At 38.5% G+C, this 16,145-nt stretch overlaps 1 protein-coding gene across 1 annotated transcript; it reads left to right on the top strand.

Moving 5' to 3' along the window:
- The first annotated feature begins 5,618 nt into the window (after positions 1-5,618).
- Positions 5,619-8,756, top strand: LOC122002241. The gene is made up of 2 exons (XM_042557344.1): positions 5,619-8,249; positions 8,339-8,756. The coding sequence occupies exons 1-2, from the start codon at positions 5,671-5,673 to the stop codon at positions 8,412-8,414; spliced, it is 2,655 nt and encodes an 884-aa protein (XP_042413278.1). The 5' UTR covers positions 5,619-5,670; the 3' UTR covers positions 8,415-8,756.
- The last annotated feature ends 7,389 nt before the right edge of the window (positions 8,757-16,145 follow it).

Below are 16,145 nucleotides of genomic sequence, written 5' to 3'. Positions count from 1 at the left end.
AGTTCCCTGTCTGCTATAATGACCGGCTGAGCCAGTGCGTAGATGCCATAATGTCTCCCGAGGGTAGTGTTATCAAGAACTATTGAGTACCTCTGGAGGTGTTGCTAATTTCTCGGCAAATGCCCCGGATACATAAGAGTGAGTTGCCCGATCGAATAAGACGGTTGCATTATCTGTCAGAAATCGATCGACTGTGACAACCGCCGAGGCATTTGCTACGTCCTCTCTGGTCAGTGAGAAAATCCTGGCATTTGGGATAGCTGTGGGGGACTTCTAATCTGCCCTGAGTGATCTGTGGACCATCTAAGGCAGCATACATTTGGTGTAGTTGCGCTGGCTGAGCTCCATACTGTATCGGCTGAGGCTGAGGAAGGCTGTGCTTGTTCGGGCACTGTTTAGCCATGTGCCCTTCCTGTCCACATTCAAAACAACCTCGCGTACCCTTGCGGCAAACTCCTGGATGATGTTTCCCACAAGTAGCACACTTGGGATGTCTGGAATGTTTTCCAGCTGGTCCTCCTTTTGGGTCACTGCTTGCCTTGCGTTTCCCCTTCCAGTTGGAGCTATGTCCCTGTTGTTTCTGCTGAGTACCTGAGCTAGTTTGTCCCTTGGGCTCTGTGGAAACCTGCTTCTGCTGGGTGATATTGTGCTGATAGTGCTCGGTGATCAGAGCACTACTCACTAGCTCCTCTGTGGTTTGTGGCCTATGAACGCCACCAGCCACATTCATTGCGATCTCTGGTCTGAGCATCTTCAGCATCAAGCGTACTCGTTCCTTCTCTGAGCTGACTAGTTCTGGACACAGACGGGCCAACCTGTTGAATTTCTTCACGGCCTCCTGAACTGATAGGTTGCCCTGACGAAATTCTGTAAACTCGTCATAGTGTCGGTTCGTGACTTGCATGTGAAAGAATTCCTCGAAGAACTCTTTCTCGAAGTTGGCCCATGTCATCTGGTTTACTGGCCACTTCGATTTAATCCGCTCCCACTACATGCGTGCATCTCAGGAGGCACACTTCACCTTTTCGTGCTGTGGCCAGTCTAGAAGCTTCATCGTGCTTTCCAGTGTTTTAAACCATGCTTGTGCATCCCATGGTTCGCTGGTGCCTGAGAAGTTCTCGGGCTTAATTCTCTGCCACCGGATAAGGTAAGCTTCTCTCTTAGCCCCTACTACTGGGGCCACTGGGACTGGTACTGCAGGCTGAGCTGGTACTACCTCTGTGATTACTGGAGTCGTGAGGTTCGGTACTGGAGTGACTGGGGGAGTAGTCTACTGGTTAGCCTTTAAGGAGGCTATCTCCTGTTGCTGATCAGCTAACTGCTGCTGTCTGCCTCATGCTGGGGCTCAGCCACTGATGCTTTCTTAGCTGGACGTCCTCGTACCATTTTCTAAATAGCAGAGAACACATATATATAACTAGGCTATCATGTTATAGTTAACTACTGGTAACAAGTTAAATACTATCACTGTAAACATGAATTAATTAACTACCAACATGAGAGCAAACATGAAAGCACATATAACTGATATGAAAGCTGAAAACAAAATTGAGTGAGAGATGTTCTTACTTGGAAGCTGTAGGCACAATGCTGATGTGTGTGTAGGAAGTAAGGAACTTGCTCTGATACCACTCTGTAACGACCCAACTCCTGTGTACTAAGCTGTGAGCCGGATCGCTACATTAACTACTGAAACTACTGTGCCGTACTGTGCGGAAACTGGGTAAAATAAAATTTTACTAAACTACTGTAATTGCCTCTGTTAACACTGTGAGAGTGAGATTTCCTATTCAACTACCCTCTAGATATTCATAGCTATGCTGGTGGAAATGAAGCTTTGGATCGGTCCGTGGGACGATCCATCGGCCGCCCACGCGAACACTGGCCGGTCTGCCGATCGATCCAGCTGCTCACCGATCGGTCGGAGACCGATCGGTGCATCACCGATCGGTCGGTGACCGATCGGTGACCGTTTCGCCCGAACTCTCATTTACGGACGGATCGGTCGGTGACGATCGAGGGAGATCGATGAGCTCTTATCAGATCATCTGGATCGGTCGGCTGACCGATCCAGGATGAGGAATGGCACTGGATCGGTCTGCTGACCGATCCAGGTGCTGATAGTTGATACGAAATCAGAATTTCTGATTTCCAGCACTGATTCGTGCCAAAAATCGCATACAAAAGTTCTAGATACATGATAAACACTCTAACATGTAAATACTAACATTCTAAACATGATAAACTAAACAAGACGTAGTTTACTAAGCTGTAACACCTAGTAACAAGACTAAGTCATAAAACTGGTATTTTAAGTACTAAAACTGAAATAAAAGCATATAGATCCCAAGGATCTTTATTCCAAACTCCTTGCACACACTCATCATCATAACATCGCCCTCCAGCCTCCGTTAGTCCACTTTTCTTTTACCGGTATCTGCAGTATAAGAAAAGTAGCATCTGTAAGCTAAGAAGCTTAGTAAGAAACCATCTACCTCACAAAAACATGCAACGATGCGATTATGCTTTTAAAACATGTTGTTTGAAAACTGATCTGAGCATGACAACATGGCATGACATATAAAAGCATAAACTGGAACTGAAACATGTATAGCATATAAATTGAACATGCTTTAAACTGAACATGGCACACTTATAAACTGAGTATGAAACTGAACTAGTCATGCATATATCTAAATTTGTACATGAACTCAAATCATGTAAACTGAACCTGAACTGAACTGAAATCTAAATTAGTGTTCTCATCACTAGTTTCAAATTTGAAAACCATACATATAATAGATGAAAATACTAAACATGCTGTTGGGCCCTGGCAACTGTACTTACTGTGCGCGCATCCCTACGAGACCCGGGATTGCAAGTTCCGAATCCAGCAGGGTTACTAGGTTATCTGAACCTAGGGACGACTGTGGGAGTCCAGCCCATGGATATCTGATCCAAGTACAGTGCCAACTGAATAAAAGTAAAATACTGAATACTGTTTTATTTTACTTTGCTGTTCTAGGTTATCTGAACCTAGAGCTAGGTTATCTGAACCTAGGGCTACTGTGGGAGCCCACTGATAGTGTATGTTTGTGGTTAAACATTTTCAATTGTTTTCTTCAGAATTTTACTCTTTTATCGAATTTTAATTGCATTTTCGTGTATGTTTAATAACTCTAGTCATTAGCTGGAATGATGATGTAAGCAGCAATTTTGGGGTATTTTGTTGACAAAGTTTTGATTAATTGTTGCAGGTACTGAAGAGGGAGTTTTCATCTGGATTTAAGCTTTGAGGTTCCTGGACCGTTGGATTGAAGCTTCAGAGAATCTGAGCCGCACAGGAAATCTAGGATCTGGTGAGAATATAAATATGTGCGGAAGGCTACAGTAAAGGGGATGTGCGATTTACCCTAGCAAGGAGGAAGAACAGCAGATGGGGAAAAAGGATGGTGTCCGTCTTCAACAACTTCAACTGAGATGATGCTGATCTGAGAGGAGAACGACGCTGCTTGACTTCCGTGTACCATTCAGATCTGGAAATGACAATGGAGTTGTTTATATTCCAGATCTAGGGTGAAGTCTTTTCATGAGAGTTTGGCAACGATTCTTCTAGTTCACTGAATCTTTACTCTACTTCTTCTCAGATCTAGTCTTATTTTCTGCTCTCTTTGTTAGAGTTTCATTGTTGACTTAAATCGAACCTTTATAGTTTGATGCAGGAGTTTTTCTTTCTTGTTTCTGTTTACGGATGACAATGACTTGATTTTGGATTTAATTCTGTTAAACTTGATTCAGCTTGAGTTTGAACTAGATTTTTGCAACTACTCTATGATTTAGATTTGCTCATTTAGCCTCAAATTGCTAGATTCAATTTCTAGTTTACGGAATTATACTAGTAATGCTTGTAGTTGAGTAGATAATCTCAGAATTTGGTTTTAATATTCATTCATCTAGGAAAAAAAGTCAACAATGGCTGCTTGAATGTGAGTTAGAGGTTAGCATTTTTAATCAATTACATTCTGCATTGTTAGTAACAAAGGAAACCCATATGAACTGTGCGATAGATCAGATCAAATGAGAATTGATAACACTATGAAGTCCTCGTGAATCGACTTTGGAGTCTACTTACCAATTTAAGTTGAGGAAGATTTTAGTTAACATTTGAAACCAAGATTTTAACGACACGAATTTTGGTTATCAAATTTGGCGCCGTTGCCGGGGACCTAATGTAGGTTGTCGAATTCTTAGTTTGATATCTACTCTTTACTACTTTGTTAACTGATGTTGTAGTTGATAGAGTAGAGCACAGTTTATGACTAGAAAGAACAATCAAGATTTGGTCCAGTTTGATCCAGAAATTGAAAGAAGTTTTCATATACGACACAGAGCTCAGAGAGGACAGTCTTCTACTTCTAATTCTATGTCTGCAGATCCTTCAAGGAGAATGGTGCTTGGTCATGGCAGTACACTGAGGGAATTGGCAGCTCCTGATGGTTCACATCAACCTCTTTGCATTGAGTATCCTGAATTAGAAGTTGATTTTGAGTTAAGATCAGGGATTATACATTTGTTGCCTAAATTCCATGGACATTCAGGCGAGGATCCAAATCGACACCTACAGGAATTCCATGTGGTATGCTCTACAATGAAACCTCAGGGGATCTCGGAGGAGGATATTAAACTAAGAGCATTTCCATTTTCTTTGGCTGATGCAGCTAAAGACTGGTTATTCTATTTGCCTTCAGGAACTATTACTTGTTGGAGTGATATGAGGAGGGTATTTCTGGATAATTTTTTTCCTGCTTCTAGAACAGCATCAATTAGAAAAAGCATTTGTGGAATTCAGCAAGCTACTGGTGAAACACTTCATGAATATTGGGAGAGGTTTAAAAGGTTATGTGCAAGCTGTCCACAACATCAAATAAGTGATCAATTGTTAATTCAGTATTTTTATGAAGGGTTATTGCTTATGGATAGGAGCATGATAGATGCTGCTAGTGGAGGAGCTTTAGTGAATAAGACGCCTAATGATGCTAGAGATTTGATAGAAACTATGGCAGCAAATTACCAGCAATTTGGTACAAGACCTATGGTAGCAAGGGGTGTTCATGAAGCCCAGATTTTACAACCAGGACAGAGTAGAATTGAGAGTAGATTAGAGGAAATGTTGAATAGAATTGAGTTGGCAGCAGCTCAGATGACAGTGAATCAGCAAGTTCAACATCAGTTGTGGAACTGCACAGGCAATGAAAATATGCGGATTACGTGCGAGTAGTTGGCATTCAACAGATACTTGTCCCGTTTGCAACCAGATGGATGCAATTCGATAGTGAGCAATCTGTAGCAGCAGCTAGCGTCTTCCCTAATCGTCCACAATATCAGCAAGGCAATCAACAAGTGAAGTATGATCCTATGTCACCTACTTATAATCCAGGATGGAAGGATCATCCAAATCTGAGGTATGGAAATATTTCAGCTGCTCAGCAGCCTTTTCCACAACAGATTCAGAATAACAATTTTTCAAGCAATCCGAGACCACCAGGGTTTTACAGTAGCACAGTTCCAAACAGAATACAACCAATTCAACAGTTTCAACAACCTGTTCCACCATTTCAGCAGCCAAGGAAATCTTTCCCTTCAACTCAAACTGATTTTTCAGTACAAGATATGAAAGAGATTATGCAGCAAATGATGCTCCATCAACAACAACTTTCACTGCAATGTACACATTCAATTCAGCAACAACAGCGGACTGATGCAGCATTGCAAAATATTGAAAGACAAGTAAGTCAACTGGTTTCTGCACAGGGACAAACTCAATTACAGACCCCAAGCCAGTTGCCGTCCCAAACTATTCCAAATCCAAGAGGAAATGTGAGTGCTATCACTCTACGGAATGGAAAAAATGTTTCTGAGAATAAACAGGAAGATTCAGCTGAGCGTTCAAGAGATTTGGATTCAAATTTGCAGATTAAATTTGGTTCTGTTCCTAAACCCGTTGCAGTGCAGATTCCAGTGGAGGAACAGAAGCAGACAGAGATTCTGTTACCATTTCCTCAAAGGTTGGTAAAACCTGGGAAGGGTAAGGTTATCGAAAAGTCTAGAGAATTTCAAGAGATGATGGAAATTTTTAGTAGAGTGGAAGTAAACATCCCTCTACTGAAAGCAATCAAACACATTCCAAAGTATGCAAAATTTCTGAAGGATCTATGTGTTAATAAGAAGAAGCTTAAGGGTGATGAGCTGGTTAGTGCAGGGGAAAGTGTTTCTGCATTATTTCAGGCTATGCCACAAAAATGCAGGGATCCGGGAGTTTTTACTATTCCGTGTAAAATTGGAGAAAACTGTTTTGAAGATGCTATGGTGGATCTTGGGGCATCCATTAATGTAATGCCGAAAGCAGTGTTTCAGGCTCTTGGAATTGGTCCTCTTCAGCCAACAGGAGTTGTGATCCAATTGGCAAATCGAAGTTTTGCTCATCCAGTAGGAGTGATTGAAGATGTGCTGGTTAAGGTCAAGGAATTGATTTTTCCTGCAGATTTTTATGTTTTAGATATGGAAGGTGATGCATTATCAAGTCATGTGCCAATTATTTTGGGAAGACCATTTTTGAAGACAGCAAAGACTAAAATTGATGTTCATGCTGGAACTTTGTCAATGGAATTTGGTGGAACTGTAGTGCAGTATAATATTTTGGATGCTATGAAATATCCAGTAGAGGATCATTCTTTGTTAAGTATAGATTTGTTTGATGAATTAGAAGACAGGTTAGATGGTTACTTACTGGAATGTGCTGTTCTTTTTAATGATTTTGGACATGATCTGAGTACAGAATGCAGAGATAGTTTGGATCAGTGTGTTCCAGAGACAAAGGACTATGAGGAAGTTTGTGTACCTGAGGTCGAATCTGGAAAAACACTTCCTTCTGTTTTGCAGCCACCAAAGCTGGAGTTGAAAGTTCTTCCGAGCCATTTGAAATATGCTTACTTAAGGAAGGATGAACAACTGCCAGTTATTATTTCCAAAGATCTGGATGCTGTACAGGAAGAGAAATTGCTAAGGGTTTTGAGGCACAATCAGAAGGCGATTGGGTGGACTCTCGCAGATTTGACGGGAATCAGCTCTTCTATCTGTACACATAGGATCTTGTTGGAGGATGATGCTAAACCTGTACGACAACCACAAAGGAGGCTTAACCCGATTATTCTTGATGTGGTTAAAAAAGAAGTTGTGAAGTTGTTGCAAGCTGAGATTATCTATCCTATTTCGGGCAGCAAGTGGGTAAGTCCGGTGCAGGTGGTGCCTAAAAAATCAGGAATTACTGTGGTGGCAAATGAGGGGAATGAATTGATTCCTACAAGGGTACAAAATAGTTGGAGAGTGTGTATTGACTATAGGAGACTTAATCAATCAACAAGGAAGGATCATTTCCCATTACCCTTTATTGATCAGATGTTGGAGAGGTTAGCAGGGAAGACACATTATTGTTTTTTGGATGGATATTCAGGATATTTTCAGATTTGTATAGCACCTGAAGATCAAGAGAAGACCACTTTTACATGCCCTTTTGGGACTTTCGCTTATAGAAGGATGCCGTTTGGACTGTGTAATGCCCCAGGTACATTTCAAAGGTGCATGGTAAGTATCTTTGCGGATCTTCTTGAGCATTGCATGGAGGTTTTTATGGACGATTTTACTGTTTACGGTTCTTCATTTGATGCATGTTTGGATAGTTTGTCTTGTGTTTTGCATAGATGTGTAGAAAAGAATTTGGTTTTGAATTTTGAAAAGTGTCATTTCATGGTTCAGCATGGTATAGTTTTGGGTCATATTGTTTCTGAAAAAGGTATTGAGGTGGATCCAGCTAAGATTAGTGTGATTGTTGCTTTATCATATCCCACATGTGTGCGGGAGGTTCGTTCTTTTCTTGGGCATGCAGGTTTTTATAGAAGATTTATCAAAGATTTTAGTATTATTGCTTTACCTTTGTCACGGTTGTTGCAGAAGGATGTAGAGTTTGTGTTTGATGAAAGATGCAAGGAAGCTTTTGATAGACTCAGGGAAGCTCTTATTTCTTCTCCTATTATGTGTGCCCCTAATTGGTTGTTACCTTTTGAACTTATGTGTGACGCTTCTAATTTTGCAGTTGGAGCGGTTCTAGCTCAAAGGGTTAATGGAGCGCCTCATGTTATTAGCTATGCATCAAAAACATTGGATTCTGCTCAAAGCAACTATACAACAACTGAGAAAGAGCTTTTAGCTATTGTTTTTGCTTTGGATAAATTTCGGTCTTATCTTCTTTGTTCTCATGTTATTATTTTTTCTGATCATGCAGCTCTCAAGTTTCTTCTCAAGAAAAAAGATGCAAAGCCTCGATTGATTCGTTGGATGCTCCTACTTCAAGAATTTGACATTGAAATACGAGATAGGAGTGGGAAAGAGAACTTGGTGGCGGACCATTTGAGTAGGATTGGTAGTGATATGGATACTATACCAATTGTAGATGTATTTCCTGATGAACATCTTTTCCGGCTACAAGGTAGGTTGCCATGGTATGCTGATCTTGTCAATTATTTGGTTGCTGGTGTCTTTCCTGTGCATTTTTCAAGAATTCAATGTGATAAACTTAAGAGTGATGCAAAGTATTATGTGTGGGATGACCCTTACCTTTGGAAATTTGGTAGTGATCAAGTGATAAGGAGATGTGTATCTGATGATGAATTTCAATCTATACTTTCCTTTTGTCATTCACTTGCATGTGGGGGGCATTTTGGGCCTCAACGTACAGCTAGGAAAGTTTTAGATTCAGGATTGTATTGGCCCACTCTCTTCAGGGATGCTTTTGAGTTTCATCGGACTTGTGAGAATTGCCAAAAGATGGGGAATATAGGACGTAGACATGAAATGCCTCAACAACCTATTTTGTTTTGTGAAATTTTTGATGTATGGGGTATTGATTTTATGGGTCCTTTACCTATTTCCTTCGGTTTTGTTTACATTCTATTAGCTGTTGATTATGTGTCAAAATGGGTGGAGGCTATTCCCACCAGGACTGACGATTCTTCTGTTGTTGTGGACTTTGTTAGGTCTCATTTATTTTGCAGATTTGGATTGCCTAGAGCTATTATCAGTGATCAAGGTTCTCATTTTTGTAATAAGCACATGAGGGCACTCATGAGTAAGTATGGTGTGGTTCATAGGGTATCTACTTCTTATCATCCACAAACAAATGGTCAGGCCGAAGTTTCTAATAGAGAGATTAAGCAAATTCTGGAAAAGACAATAAAACCGGATAGGAAGGATTGGAGTAGGAGACTTGATGATGCTCTTTGGGCTTACCGAACAGCTTACAAAACACCTATTGGAATGTCTCCGTATCGGGTTGTTTTTGGTAAAGCTTGTCACTTGCCGGTTGAGGTAGAACATAGAGCGTATTGGGCTGTGAAATCTTGTAACATGAATCTGGGAGAGGCTGGTGGTGAGAGGAAGTTACAGTTGCAAGAGCTTGAGGAGCTTAGGTTAGAGGCTTATGAGAGTTCCCGAATTTACAAAGAAAAAACAAAAGCTTTTCATGATAAACAGATATTGAGAAAGGAATTCCATAAGGGAGACAAGGTTTTGCTATTTAATTCTAGACTTAAATTGATACGGGGTAAGTTGAAGTCTAGGTGGGAGGGACCTTATTGTGTTACTAATGTGTTTCCTTATGGTGTTGTTGAGATTCAGGAAATTTCTACTGGGAGAGTTTTCAAGGTGAATGGACATCGTCTCAAAGTGTTCTTTGAAGGTGCTGAGGGAGGATTCAAGGAGAAGTTGCATTTTGAGGAAGTTGCTTATCCAACTTGAAAGAATAAGGGAAGTGTTTTCGTTTAATTCTTCTTGTCATTTTATAATTGTTCTTTGGTTCTTGGTAGTTTAGTTGTTTCCAATTTATAATCTGTGGAAAGCAAATAATAATAAATCTGTTCTTTGTGTAGTACTGATAATTTTTGTTTTGGTTTTGTAAAAGGTTTTATATATGATTCATCAGTGCTACATTCTTTACATTTCTTGTTGGATGACTTCATGTGTTCAATGGGTAGGATGGTGGATTTTAACTTGAGTAGTTGAGTTCTTGTTAAACCTAGTGAGGATCATTCTGTTAGCCTATCTACTTAATTTTGTGGGATATGCACTTGAACATGGATCTCTAGAATTTGCCTGGTTCCTTTTCGAAGTTGCAATTGTTATACATTTTGCATGGGGATGATAAAAGATTTTCTGTTCTTCTTAAATCTTTCTACTTTATCTTCTCTTTTCTTATTCTTATACATGTTTCTTTAGTGTGCTGGAATTGTTATTGATGAGTTTCCTTGTTCGGGATGAACAACATTCTAAGTGTGGGGGAGGTGCATGTGATGCAAATGTTTTGTTATAGGGAATGCTTGGATTTTTGCTGACTTTAAGTCGTTGTAGTTGATTTTTGTAAGAAGTGGAGTTGTGGCATCAAGAGAGTTAAGTATTGAGAAGTATTGAGTTAGATGAGGTGCTATTGTAGTAAACCTGGAAAGTTTAAGTTTTGACCAAGGGATTTAATTTTTATTAATCCAGATTCAAAGAAAAAAAAAACAGAAAAAAAAACAAAACAAAAAAACAAAACAAAAACAAAAACAAAAAAAAAACAAAAACAAAAAAATTAAAAAAAAAAAGAGAAAAAAATCTTTGAATTCTGGAATTTCTGTAATCAACTTGGTCAAATTTGTTGGATGCGATAGTTAGTTAGAATGGGTGGAAATTTGGATTGAGAATAGTGTGTGCAGTTAATTCAAGTGACATGATGCTGGAATTTTGAGCATCATAAAAGGAAAACTATAATTGGATGAGAAGAGGTTTTGAATGAATTCTGAAATGTGCATTATTTTGTAGTATAGTGAAAATTTCTGGGTTCAGAAGGCAGAGTAATTAATAGTGGAGTTTACAAAGATTGATGGAAGGTTACAGTTGTTACGGTCCTGTAGCATTTTAATTTTGAATTTGACTCTGGATTCAGTAACAAGGAAAAAAATAAAGATTGAGAATGATAAGAATGATTTATATGGCAGTTGAATGTTTGGAAATTTGTAAAGGCTTCTTTTATACAGAGTGGAGTTGGAGAATGAAGTTAAGTAAGAAGATTGGGATATTGTGCAGCATAAAAACTGGAAATGAGAAGAAATTGCAAGCAGAGTTAATTCATTCTGTTTTCTGTTATTCAGGCAGTTTAAATTTCATTAAGTTGTATATTTCAGATGATGTTATTCAGGAAATTGGATTTCCAGAGGTGAATTTAATGGGTTGTTGGTGAAATGGTAACGGCAAGCTCGATCATGAATTTTTGTCACTTAAAAATGATGTTTCTGGCAATTAGAGTGTAAAAGAACGAGTGGAACTTATCAAAATACAATTTCCAGCATAACTACTCTTTCTTTTCCTTATCTTCATTGTTTTCCCATTAGTGCCTAATATAATTTCAATTATCCTTTTATCTTCTATTCCATTGTCAAAATCTTTTTGATTCATGTGTTGTTATATCAGAAGCAGTGGAGAGACAGGAAAAAGGCAAGCATATGGTAGTGAAGTGCTTTGAGTAGCATAGAGAGAAACTCCATTCCAGAATTAGATTAGGAGAGTGATAGAGATTAATCTTCAACCAGGAAGGAAGAGTTGTTCTCAATTATTTGAGCATCTGAAACCATTGAACTGATTGAACTATGAAGGTTGTGTAACTTGAATGTTTTGATTAGATTGCTGGACATAGATAATTACTTTTTACAATCCTTAATAGATTGTCAGTACGGGTCAAAGAAATGATATTAAACTTCCTTAAGGATCATTTTGATTTGCCGGGACGGTCAAAAGTAAGTGTGGGGGATTTTGATAGTGTATGTTTGTGGTTAAACATTTTCAATTGTTTTCTTCAGAATTTTACTCTTTTATCAAATTTTAATTGCATTTTCGTGTATGTTTAATAACTCTAGTCATTAGCTGGAATGATGATGTAAGCAGCAATTTTGGGGTATTTTGTTGACAAAGTTTTGATTAATTGTTGCAGGTACTGAAGAGGGAGTTTTCATCTGGATTTAAGCTCTGAGGTTCCTGGACCGTTGGATTGAAGCTTCAGAGAATCTGAGCCGCACAGGAAATCTAGGATCTGGTGAGAATATAAATATGTGCGGAAGGCTACAGTAAAGGGGATGGGCGATTTACCCTAGCAAGGAGGAAGAACAGCAGATGGGGAAAAAGGATGGTGTCCGTCTTCAACAACTTCAACTGAGATGATGCTGATCTGAGAGGAGAACGACGCTGCTTGACTTCCGTGTACCATTCAGATCTGGAAATGACAATGGAGTTGTTTATATTCCAGATCTAGGGTGAAGTCTTTTCATGAGAGTTTGGCAACGATTCTTCTAGTTCACTGAATCTTTACTCTACTTCTTCTCAGATCTAGTCTTATTTTCTGCTCTCTTTGTTAGAGTTTCATTGTTGACTTAAATCGAACCTTTATAGTTTGATGCAGGAGTTTTTCTTTCTTGTTTCTGTTTACGGATGACAATGACTTGATTTTGGATTTAATTCTGTTAAACTTGATTCAGCTTGAGTTTGAACTAGATTTTTGCAACTACTCTATGATTTAGATTTGCTCATTTAGCCTCAAATTGCTAGATTCAATTTCTAGTTTACGGAATTATACTAGTAATGCTTGTAGTTGAGTAGATAATCTCAGAATTTGGTTTTAATATTCATTCATCTAGGAAAAAAAGTCAACAATGGCTGCTTGAATGTGAGTTAGAGGTTAGCATTTTTAATCAATTACATTCTGCATTGTTAGTAACAAAGGAAACCCATATGAACTGTGCGATAGATCAGATCAAATGAGAATTGATAACACTATGAAGTCCTCGTGAATCGACTTTGGAGTCTACTTACCAATTTAAGTTGAGGAAGATTTTAGTTAACATTTGAAACCAAGATTTTAACGACACGAATTTTGGTTATCACCCACCCAATGGATATCTGATCCATATAGCTGTAATAACTGATAATAAACTGAGTAAAATGTTTCTAATACATTTTACATGCTGTTAGGACGCCTACCGGTGCATCCTTCTGAACTGGGCATTCTACCGAGTGCTTGGTGTGCACTAAAAACACACCCTAAAACTGAAAACTGTAAAACTACTGAACTAACGCCAAAACTAACAAGCGAGAGCAATTATACTGCAGGTGAGGGGTTTCTTACCTCGTACGCTAATTTTCTTACAATTCCTTTCGCTAGAAATTCCGGTGGAGACGACTTCTCGACGATTCGCTCGCGTCTATGCGTACCTCTCGCGAAGGGGAACGTTCTCGTGTCGGAGTCGTCGCCGGAGAGTGCTCTTAGGGCCCTAGGGAGGGAACCCTAGGTGTTCCCTTGTGGTTGGCGCCGAGAGAAGGAGAAAGAAGAGGAAGTGGCGTGAGGGCTTCGGTGAAGAGAGAATTGCCGAACCAACTTCTCAAATAAACCAAACCCTCTTTAAGTTTTTTTTAAATTTATATTAAGTGGTTTAATGAACCCAACTCTAATATAAATATATTTGGTTCTCCTTTCTTTCAGCACGGCCCTGCTGGGTTCACTGGTTTCTAACATTATCCGCAAACCATAGGTCTCGGGTTCGATTCCCGCCTAAGCTATTTTGCGGTTCTAATTATTTTTGCTACTTCCGCTACTCGGAAAATTCCGGAAAAATATCTAAAAATTCCAGAAAAATCATAGGATATTTCTAAAATAAATTCGGGAATTTTCGGGCTTTACAAGGTACTTGCCACTACGATCTTCCATAGTGACTTTTTACTTTAACATTTCTCCGCATCAACCTTGTACTCTTTGAACTAATCAAAGTACTTAGTCTTGCGGTACATTAAGTAAATTTATTTGTATCTTGAATAGTTGTCTATAAAATAGACAAAATATTCAATACTACCTCTTGTCTGGATAGTCATAGGATCACACAAATCAGAATGAACCGTTTTTAACATATCTTTGACTCCATACCCCTCGGACTTAAAAGCTTCTTGGTTATTTTCTTTCCAAGTAAGACTCGCAGGTTGGAAAGATTTCCACTACTAATGAACCCAAAAGTTCATCAGCTACCAATGAATCCTACTCAAATATAACCTAGCTTTAGATGCCAAAGATATAATTGGTTCATTTATAAAGGTTGCTTTCTCTTAAAATTAGAAGATGTGTTAATAATTTCCATTTGTTGCATCGTGGGAGTTATTGGATTATAAATTGTCAACCATCATACCAGAATAGATAACTTCCCTATTTTTCTTGATAACAACTTTGTTATCAAAATAGACACAATATCTATAATAGTTTAGAAACTGAAATCAGGTTCTTTCTAAACTTGGTACGTAAAGACAATTACTTAAAATCCATATTTTATTCTTATCAAAAGATAAACATCTCCCACTGCAACAGCTACCACTTTTACAGTAGTGCCCATGTGGACGGTGATTTACCTTTCATTTAGTTGTCGGGTTTCCTGGAACCCTGCAATGAATTACAGACATGATTAATGACATCTTGTATCTACACTCCAGGTTCTGGTAGATAACACCACTAGACATGTTTCAACTAATGAATTAAATACACCTAAATTGTTCTTAGTTCTAAGAAGACAGTCTACCTTAATGTCCAAGTCCTATTTCCAATCATTACAATTGGGACTACTAAGTCTTTTTCTATAGTATGACTACTAGGGATTGACAAACATCCTAAGAATCACAAAAATATTTGGTCAAGATCAACTCCTTAAAATCTCCATGAATTTTGTGTATACAAAATCGAAGAGGAGATTTTATTCATTAATTTTATTATCTCGTCAACTTTACTTTATAACGAATAAAATTAATAGTTGATCTGTCTTTGATCAAATATTTGGTCAAAACTCTTTGAATTTAAAATAACATTGATTCCTCAAACAATATTATTTAAATTCACCAACACCTCAAACACCGTGAATTTTGCATGCCACGTTAGTGTGGACGTATACAAATTCATCATTTGTAAGAGGAGGGTTTTACCCATTGACTATCTTGTCAATATAACTTTTTGACAAATAAAATTACCTCAAACACCATGAATCTTGTATGCCACGTTAGTGTGGACGTATACAAATTCAAACATTTGTAAGAGGGGTTTATTAATTTTATTATATTGCCAATCTAGTTTTATGACAAATTAATAGTTGGTTTCCCTTTGGTCACACAAGTGATAGTAGTGACTCCGTTGGGGAGGATACTAGTAAATGTGTCTAAGTGTATACCATTACTTGACACTAAGTCCATTAATAAGATTATGCCCCTTCCGTTGGGGAAGATCACACGCTCTTAATTAACTTCCTATAGTCATCCAAAATTGGAAGTCTGTTCTAGTGATCCACAAACAAGCTCATCCGTTATGGAGGAAGGCACTCAGAGCCAACGCGCAAGCTTGTTTGCATCACTTACAAACCAGTAATGGAGACCATGGGATTTACTTAAAAATCCCTCTCCCACTTAGTTATTTATAAATGAGGAATTTTAACTATGCTAGCCTACTAAATATGTAAACCAACATGCACACACAACACAATATAAAAGCAATAAATATAAATTCTAATTTTCAACTATTATGGCTTTTATCTCTAGTTGTCCTCCATGTGTTGTCATCCCAAGCTGCTGCCATATTTGGCCACCGCCACCGGGTCTAGCTGTCGCATCCATCTTGCTCCTAGTTCCGCTGCGCCTCTGGTCCTTAGAAGGTTCCACGCTTTGCAAGATTCGATCCGCGACATAAATAGAATTTTACATTTTTGATCCTATATTCCATAAAAGGAATGTACATGTATCTATATCAAAAATAAAATCCTAATAAAACTAAATACAGCTCCTGCTGTATTTTATAATACAATCATGCACACACATATAAATGCCCTTGACATGTCCAAGGGTCCAATCACACACATAATAACTAAAAGCCATAATAGTTGGATCCTGCATCCACAAAGTTAGCACATCCTACTATTATCCTGCCTAAATTATGTATGACATGTGCATAATTAAACTAATACCAAATACACAGAGGCAAAACCCTAGCT

This window comes from Zingiber officinale, chromosome 7A (genome assembly GCF_018446385.1).
Source record: "Zingiber officinale cultivar Zhangliang chromosome 7A, Zo_v1.1, whole genome shotgun sequence".
Lineage (NCBI taxonomy): Eukaryota > Viridiplantae > Streptophyta > Magnoliopsida > Zingiberales > Zingiberaceae > Zingiber > Zingiber officinale.
Note: the sequence above shows the minus strand (reverse complement) of the source record. Positions and strands in the feature narration are given on the sequence as shown.